The following is a 10000-nucleotide window of genomic DNA, read 5'->3' as shown; positions in this document are numbered from 1 at the left end:
TCCACTTGACACTGGGGCAAGGGATGGGCTTTTTGCCCATGATCAATGTGTGAAGCGTCTCTCCCCCTCTCTCTCTCTCCCTCTCTCTCTCTCCCTCTCTCTCTCTCTCTCTCTCTCTCTCTCTCCCTCTCTCTCTCTCTCTCTCTCTCTCTCAATGTCCCTCTCGCTCTTGCACACGCATACAATTACAAGGTCACACGCACATAAAGACACAGACACAGACACAGACACACACAGACACACACACACACACACACACACACACACACACACACTCGTTCATGCACACCCATGCACGCACACACGCGTGCGCACAGACACACACAAAGAAGAACAGACACACGCACGCACACACACCCACACACACATACACAAACAACACACACACACACACACACACACACACACACACACACAAACACAAACAAACAAACCACACACACACACACACACACACACACACACACACACACACACACACACACACACACACACACACACACACACACACACACACACACAGATAAATATTTAGATATACCTTTTTTTCGTTTTTTTATGAAATGTACTGTAGTGTCAGGATGCCGATGGAAAAAAAGCACATATTAGGCTGTTAGCTAGTTGTTGTCTTGCGGTTTGTATGTGCGTGTACAATGTGTTTCATGAGTAGAAATGTGCTTCAAGCATTTTTGTTTCCTATTCTATGTTTATTTGTGTGCAGGTCCATCTGATGATAACTATGTACGTTTCCATGACGATGCTTACCTTTAATGAGGTCAAAATACCAGCTTACTGTTGTGTGTTCATGATTGACTTCTGTTTAACAAGTCACCGTTCACACCACGTTAACAATTGTTCCTTGGAAAATGTAAAAGCAATAAAGAGTTGTACAAACTGTGATACGAGTCATCAAATAATACGTGCCTGGATTCAAAAGTCCCATGGTCTCTTTCTCTGTATCTGTCTGTCTCTGTCTCTCACTTTTCACTCTGTCTCTGCCCCTCTCTCTCTCTCTTTGTTCTTGTTCACTTACTGTCCCTCTCACTCTTGCACACGCATACAATTACAAGGTCACACGCACATAAAGACACACACACACACGCACGCACGCACGCACGCACGCACGCATGCACACACACTCGCTCATGCACACTCATGTACGCACACACACGTGCACACAGACACACACAAAGACAAACAACACACACACACACACACACACACACACACACACACACACACACACACACACACACACACACACACACATAAACAAACAGTCTCTCTCTGTGTCTCTCTTTCCCTCTCTCTCTCTGTCTCCCCTTTCTCTCTCTTCTGTTCTCTCTCTCTCTCTCTCTCTCTCTCTCTCTCTCTCTCTCTCTCTCCCTCTCTCCCTTTATCTCTCTCTCTCTCTCTCTCTCTCTCTCTCTCTCTCTCTGTGTCTTTCTCTCTGCGTTTCTCTAGTGTGTGTCTCTCTCTTTCTCACATTCATTCTTTCCCAGCCTCTGTCTTTCTGTCTGTCTTTTTTGTCTGTCTCCAAAACAAAGCAGAACAAGCCATATATATATATATACTGAACAAGAGAGCTGCGGTAGAAAGCCGCCTGCCCTGTTCCAAAACCAACACAACACTAGCGTCCAAAAAAAAAAAAACGGCGGTGGGAACATTTAGAATGCAGAGCGGGCTGGCATTTGGCAGAGCAATTTGAGCCCATTACCAGCTACAGAACTGGAGGGAGAGAGAGTTGACAGAAAAGAAAAAAAAAAAAAAAAAAAAACACAATGATGCTGCTTTCAGACTAGTCACAATGTCTGTTTTATGCTTTGTGGCTTTTTGAGTGCTGTATGTGTCACGGTCTGTGATGTAGATGTAGATGATGATGGTTGCCTAATTATGCTGCTGTATGTTGGGGAAGGCTAGGGGGTGTGTGAGGGGCGGGGGGGGGGGGGGGGGGTGAGGAGAGGCACGCACATTAGTAAACACGTGCGCACATAAGCACTCACGCACGCACGCTCGCGCCCACGTACTCACACATTATACAGACATACATCACACATACACACATGCGCAAACACACACACACACTAACACACACTAAAACACTAAACATACTAACACACTAACACACACACACACACACACACACACACACACACACACACACACACACACACACACACACACACACACACACACACACACACACTCATGCACAAACGCACACCCACACACACACACACACACACACACACACACACACACACACACACACACGCACACGCACTCATGCACACACACACACACACACACACACACACACACACACACACGCACGCACGCACGCACACACACACACACACACACACACACACACACACACACACATATATATACACACTAATTTCTCTGTGTATATCATTTCAATGAATTAATTTTATGTATATTTGTTTGTAGCATGTTTATTACCTTTTATCAGATATCAGATACACGTCTGTGTGTGTATATATGTGTGTGTGTGTGTGTGGGTGGGTGGGTGGGTGGGTGGGTGCTTATTTGTGAGTTACTTGTGTATGTTCATATCATTCTTTAAATGACGACAAACAGACATTTTGCTGGCAAGTGAGTGTCTCTCATATTGTTGATGATGCCTTTTGTCAGCAACACACTCTTTGAACTAGCCGGAGAACATCACGAAAATGTGTGTATGAACGATTGCCATCCACCATAACAAAAAACAAACAAAAAAACAAGCGTTTAGTGTCCCCGAAAATGGCATCCCACTTTACCTCCATCGTTTGACAGCACCAGATAAGTGTTCACGCACACAGTGGTACAGTGGACCGCCACGGAGATTTGAAAGTAAAGGGTGACGGGTTCGACTCATCACATAACGACCCCGACTTTTTATCTTATATTGTTGAAGTTTATTTTCATTTCATATTTATTGCGTATTTACTTATTCACTTTTGTTTCGTGTGTGTGTGTGTGTGTGTGTGTGTGTGTGTGTGTGTGTGTGTGTGTGTGTGTGTGTGTGTGTGTGTGTGTGTGAGAGAGAGAGAGAGTTTGTGTGTGTGTGTGCGTGCGTGCATGTGTGTGTGTGTGTGTGTGTGTTTGTGCAATGTGTGCATGTGTGAGTATGCACAAGTTTTTATATTGATATGCACTTGTATGTACCGTAATTTCTACTGTATCTGTGTTTGTGTATAATTTTCGATTTATGTTCGTACCTTGTTGTGTATTATCCCCCCCCCCCCCCCCAATATTCCTTGTGACCCCGGTATACTTGGTAATAAAGACATATTCTATTCTATTCTATTTGGTAGTCCTTTCCTTGATTTTTGTTTTTTAATGTGAGACAAATAGTGGGGTCCTGTGTGTAGCATGAACTCAGTGCATGTAAAATAAGCAAAGAGCTTTGATTGATTGATTGATTGATTGATTGATTGATACGGATACTTTTATAGAGCCTATCCTCTGTCGGATACCAAGCTATAAGTGCTTTACAAACACGGGGTCATTTGTACAACAGGCTGCCTACCTGGGTAGTGCCGACTGACGGCTGAAACTGGGCGCTCATCATTCGTTTCCTGTGTCATTCAATCAGATTTCAGGCTCACACACATACACACTCAGACAGACATGTACCATTTTACGTGTATGACCGTTTTGTTTATTTACCCCCCCCCCCCCCCCCTCCCCCGCCATGTAGGCAGCCATACTCCGTTTTCGGGGTGTGCATGCTGGGTATGTTGTTGTTTCCACAACCCATCGAACGCTGACACGGATTACAGGATCTTCAGCGTGCGTATACACTGACAAAATCAACTGGCAATAAATCCACCGTGATAAAGGTAAGATAGATATTTGCACAGGCAGAAAACGGAAATGGCTGGCACCGGGTTACACCTACGCACTGTCCGTACTGTCAACACTTGGAATCTCGGCTGCATCTGATGTGTGATGGGTGATTTTTCCAATTTCCCAGTCAGCATAGTTATGTGCTTGAACCCCCCTTCGTGAGTATTCAAATAAAAAATGAATAAATAAAATACAATATAAAAAAAACACTATCAAATATTCATGTTAAAGACCTCGTAATATAATATACGTGGAGTGATGGCCTAGAGGTAACGCGTCCGCCTAGGAAGCGAGAGAATCTGATCGCGCTGGTTCGAATCACGGCACAGCCGCCGATATTTTCTCCCCCCTCCACTAGACCTTGAGTGGTGGTCTGGACGCTAGTCATTCGGATGAGACGATAAACCGAGGTCCCATGTCCAGCATGCACTTAACGCACGTAAAAGAACCCACGGCAAAAAAGGGTTGTTCCTGGCAAAATTCTGTAGAAAAATCTACTTCGATAGGAAAAACAAAAACAAAACAAACAAACAAAACTGCACACAGGCGGAAAAAAATGGGTGGCGCTGTAGTGTAGCGACGCGCTCTCCCTGGGGAGAGCAGCTCGAATTTTCCACATAGAAATCTGTTGTGATAAAAAGAAATACAAATACAAATATATGAATACACACATAGTCAAGCACACCATACGCAGAGAACTGGACCTGCCACAACCGAACGTATCACTGAGGGAAGAGGTGAGTTTTGAGACCAGGTTTGAAAGGTGCACTGGAATCAGAATGACGGAGGTTATCAGAGAGCTTGTTCCACGTCTTTGGCGATTGAAAAGAAAACGATCTGTGTCCATAGGTCTTAACTCACTCAGTACGGCCAGTCCTCTCTTCTCCTCTACACAGACCCCTCGGATGTCCAGTGGGTGTCTGAATGACCCAACCTTTACCTTCCGTCGTCAGAATTGTGGTATTCTTTGTCAACATTCACCTCTTCAGTATAAGAGCCTTCCGCTTGCAATATTTTGATTATGGTAATTGGGGTGAAACGCTGTTAACGTCGTCTCTTTCGCCGTTCGTATGGAGAGAGTTAATCTGACGTGAGGTATCCTGAGAATTCCAGTATCAGAGAGAGAGAGAGAGAGAACGCAAGAACGCAGGAAATTTAATGCGAAGGCCACCAGCCTGTCCACATGAGAACACGTACACATAAAGGTAACGATTTGACTGAAAAAAAATGAAGGAAAAACCACATTCAACAGAACTTAAACATAATTGCTCTGCCACACCACAAAGAGAGAGAGAGAGAGAGAGAGAGAGAGAGAGAGAGAGAGAGAGAGAGAGAGATCCAACGAGCACATCCCTTTCATCAGTATGCATATGAAAACAAAGCAAACAAACAAAAAGCAACAACAACTCTCAAATATGCATGTTTAAAGATCCTGTAATATATATCTAAGCTTATGTCAATCTGTTATATAAGCTGAGCGTTGGGCCAAACACACACACACACACACACACACACACACACACACACACACACACACACACACACACACACACGTGTGTGTGTGTCCAAATGTTCAGCTTTCATCACAGATTGACATAAGCTCTCATCCTGGCCAGCAGCAAAGTAAGAGTTGTATGATCAATGGTTTCTCCATTACAATTGGAAGTCATTTACAACTTAGTCTTTTGTGAAGGACTATGACTCTCAAACAAGGAGGCAAGACTGCACTGGCTCTTCGTGATGCAGCCTTAGGGCTAGTTAGCCTTTTGGAACCATCCCAACACTGACTGTCTCAAAACCCTTTTATACATATAATAGATAGATAGATAGATAGATAGATTTGGGCAATGGAAACTTGAACACGTACATCCCCGATTATTTTTTTCTGTTTTACAGCCACACGTACAGTAGCACGAGACCACTTGGATGTCATGTCCCACACACACCACCCTCTTCCCTCTTCCCTCATTCCGCTTACGCCTAGTGCTACCCTCCAGTCCACACGCCCTGCCACCCCCACACCCTTCCCCATACCTCTAAACACACACACACACACACACACACACACACACACACACACACACACACACACACACACACACACACACACACACACACACACACATACTCCCTGTTACCTCCGACGGTGAAGACAAAAACGACAAAACAAGGTAATCAAAAACGCATTTTGGAGAGCACAGCGAACAAGAAGCTGCCAATCTACAAACTAACCACAGATGTAACTACGTCGAATGATAATCACGGTCTGACGATGATGCGAAACTGCTATGATAATTAGTGCTCAGAATGGCAGACGCTGCTGTGGGATATATTAATCTTGTCTAGCACGAACTGCTCATAGCCCGTGTGTTGCGAGTGACTGCTTCGTTGGCTGGTTTGCAGGTCAGCATCGTTCGTGTGAATGCAGTAGTCTGTGGTTAGCAATCTTCGTGTGAATGCAGTAGTCTGTGGTTAGCAACCTTCGTGGAAATGCAGTAGTCTGTGGTTAACAATCTTCGTGTGAATGCAGTAGTCTGTGGTTAGCAACCTTCGTGTGAATGCAGTAGTCTGTGGTAAGCAACCTTCGTGTGAATGCAGTAGTCTGTGGTTAGCAACCTTCGTAGGAATGCAGTAGTCTGTGGTTAGCGATCTTCGTGTGAATCCAGTAGTCTGTGGTTAGCATCGTTCGTGTGAATGTAGTAGCCTGTGGTTAGCATCGTTCGTGTGAATCCAGTAGTCTGTGGTTAGCAACCTTCGTGTGAATCCAGTAGTCAGTGGTTAGCATCGTTCGTGTGAATGCAGTAGTCTGTGGTTAGCATTGTTCGTGTGAATGCAGTAGTCTGTGGTTAGCAACCTTCGTGGGAATGCAGTAGTCTGTAGTTAGCAACCTTCGTGGGAATGCAGTAGTCAGTGGTTAGCATCGTTCGTGTGAATGCAGTAGTCTGTGGTTAGCAACCTTCGTGGGAATGCAGTAGTCAGTGGTTAGCATCGTTCGTGTGAATGCAGTAGTCTGTGGTTAGCAACCTTCGTGGGAATGCAGTAGTCTGTGGTTAGCAACCTTCGTGTGAATGCAGTAGTCTGTGGTTAGCAACCTTCGTGGGAATGCAGTAGTCTGTGGTTAGCGATCTTCGTGTGAATCCAGTAGTCTGTGGTTAGCATCGTTCGTGTGAATGTAGTAGCCTGTGGTTAGCATCGTTCGTGTGAATGCAGTAGTGTGTGGTTAGCAATCTTCATGTGAATGCAGTAGTCTGTGGTTAGCATCGTTCGTGTGAATCCAGTAGTCTTTGGTTAGCATCGTTCGTGTGAATCCAGTAGTCAGTGGTTAGCATCGTTCGTGTGAATGCAGTAGTCTGTGGTTAGCAACCTTCGTGTGAATGCAGTAGTCTGTGGTTAGCAACCTTCGTGGGAATGCAGTAGTCAGTGGTTAGCAACCTTCGTGTGAATCCAGTAGTCTGTGGTTAGCAACCTTCGTGGGAATGCAGTAGTCTGTGGTTAGCAACCTTCGTGTGAATGCAGTAGTCTGTGGTTAGCAACCTTCGTGGGAATGCAGTAGTCAGTGGTTAGCATCGTTCGTGTGAATGCAGTAGTCTGTGGTTAGCAACCTTCGTGGGAATGCAGTAGTCTGTGGTTAGCAACCTTCGTGGGAATGCAGTAATCTGGGCCCTGTTTGGTTTGAGCCTAGCTTTGTTTTTGTGCTTTGTTTTCCTGTCTGTCCGGGGTTAATTAGCAAAGTAAGGATGATTTTGTTTAATCATTTGGTTGTGTTTTTTTTCTAAATTGTGTGTTCTTCTGTCTTCTTCTTTGTCTATGTTTGTTTATCGGTGTCTTCTGGCTGTCTGTATTTCTCTCTCTCTCTCTCTCTCTCTCTCTCTCTCTCTCTCTCTCTCTCTCTCTCTCTCTCCCTGCCCCCCCTCTCTCTCCCCCCTCTCTCTCTCCCTCCCTCTCTCTCTGTCTCTCTCTCTCCCCGCTCTCTCTCTATATATATATATATCCCTCCCTTCCCCCCCCCTCTCTCTCTCTGTTTGTCTGTCTCTCTCTGTCTCTCTTTGTCTCTCTCTGTGTGTGTGTGTGTGTGTGTGTTTGTGTGTGTGCGTGTGTGTGTGTGTGTGTGTGTGTGTGTGTGTGTGTGTGTGTTTTCGTAAAGCACCTGGAGCCCTTTCCAGAGTATGGGCGCTATATGAATTAACAGTCTTCATCATCATCATCATCGTCTTCTTACTTTTATTATCCAGACTCTTCATAGACGGCTGACATGGAGGTGGACAAGAAGAGAGTGACTTCTCTGTCTCTGACCATTGTGGCCGGAGGCCTGGCCAATCTCTTTCTGCTGCTGTCCCTGGGGGTCACCTGGAAGTACTGGAGACAGGTTGGACAATCACCACCACCTCCACCACCACCACCACCACCACCGCCATCATCATCATCACTTCCACCACCATCACCACCACCACCGCCACCATCATCATCATTATCATCACCGCCACCATCACCACCACCACCACCATCATCATCATCACTTCCATCACCATCACCATCACCACCACCACCATTATCATGATCACCGCCGCCACCATCACCACCACCACCACCACCACCACCATCATCATCATCATCACTTCCACCATTACCACTACCACCACCACCATCATCATCATCACTTCCACCATCACCACCACCACCACCACCATCATCATCATCATCATCACCGCCACCATCACCACCACCGCCATCATCATCATTATCATCACCACCACCACCATCATCATCATCATCATCATCATCACTTCCACCATCACCACCACCACCACCATCATCATTATCATCACCGCCACCACCACCACCACCATCACCATCATCACTTCCACCATCACCACCACCACCACCACCATTATCATGATCACCGCCGCCACCATCACCACCGCCACCACCACCACCACCACCATCAATCATCATCACTTCCACCATTACCACTACCACCACCACCATCATCATCATCACTTCCACCATCACCACCACCACCACCACCATCATCGTCTCATCCGAATGACTAGCGTCCAGACCACCACTCAAGGTCTAGTGGAGGGGGAGAAAATATCAGCGGCTGAGCCGTGATTCGAACCAGCGCGCTCAGATTCTCTCGCTTTCTAGGCGGACGCGTTACCTCTAGGCCATCACTCCACTCCGTCTCGTTGTCGTCGTATCATTATCCTCATCCTCATCCTCATCCTCATCCTCATTACCATCATGATTATCATATGTGCGTCTTGTAAACTGCTATTGGCATAATATGCGCCTTTTGTATAATGATGTTTTGTATAACATGTGCTTCTTGTTTTCTTCTTCTTCTTGATGTTGCTGTTGTTCTGTTGATGTAGTTGTTGTTATTGCTGTTGCTGCTTTTGTTCTCTTGGTCTTGTTGCTATAATGATTGTTATCTGGTTTGAAAGAGCATTTCATTTTGAAACATTTTGACACAATCTTTACGAACAAAAACATACATGATCCTGTCGTTAAATAAAAGTCATATATATAAAAAAAAAAAAAAACACCACTAAATATTTATGTGACGGATATCTTTGCAGGTAGGAGTCAATACATTGCGATTTTCGCGATGAAAATGGTGATGGTGATGGTTATGATGCTTATGCGACTGCTGCTGCTGCTGTTGATGCTGCTGCTGATGATGATGGTCATGTTGATGTTGGTGGTGGTGGTAGTGATAACGTTGACGAAGACGCGACGCCGACAACGATCATGATGATGGTGATCATGATCCTCGTTCGACAAACCCCCACGGCGTCACCCCATTCCTCACCCACACACCCACACATCCTCTCAACCCCCCCACCCCCCTTACACACCCAACCCACACCCTCCACACACAAACACCCAACCCCACACCTCATCCTCCACGCACCCAACCCCACACCCCCTACACACCCACCCCCCACCCCTACGCACCCAACTCCACGCCCCACCCCTCCCGCCCCCCAACACACACACACACACACACACCTAATCCCACACCCCACACACCCCCAACCCCACACACCCCCACACACCCCCAACCCCACACACACCACACACACCTAACCCTACAACCCACACACACCCAGCCCCACACCTCCCCCCCACACCCAAC

General features: G+C 46.1%; 2 protein-coding genes across 7 annotated transcripts in view; both read left to right on the top strand.

Annotated features, from left to right (window-relative positions):
• Positions 1–889, top strand: part of LOC143282383 (uncharacterized) — a 16466-nt gene extending 15577 nt beyond the window's left edge. Inside the window, exon 10 of the mRNA XM_076588003.1 lies at positions 722–889. The gene's annotated coding sequence lies outside the window, so the exon portion shown is untranslated. The remainder of the gene's footprint in view (positions 1–721) is intronic.
• A 5197-nt stretch (positions 890–6086) lies between these two features.
• The window catches only part of LOC143281959 (adipokinetic hormone/corazonin-related peptide receptor variant I-like), a 15185-nt gene continuing 11271 nt past the window's right edge, over positions 6087–10000 (top strand). The window contains exons 1-2 of one of the 6 annotated variants that reach the window (XM_076587292.1): positions 6087–6261; positions 8091–8224. In XM_076587292.1, the coding sequence (XP_076443407.1) occupies positions 8111–8224 (114 nt within the window). In that variant the 5' untranslated portion in view covers positions 6087–6261; positions 8091–8110. The other 5 variants (XM_076587296.1, XM_076587294.1, XM_076587293.1 and 2 more) reach the window with 5 other exon arrangements.

The sequence above is a fragment of the Babylonia areolata genome, chromosome 5 (assembly GCF_041734735.1).
Source record: "Babylonia areolata isolate BAREFJ2019XMU chromosome 5, ASM4173473v1, whole genome shotgun sequence".
NCBI classification, from domain to species: Eukaryota; Metazoa; Mollusca; class Gastropoda; order Neogastropoda; family Buccinidae; genus Babylonia; species Babylonia areolata.
The sequence above is the reverse complement of the archived record's forward strand: the minus strand, read 5'-3'. Positions and strand labels throughout refer to the sequence as shown.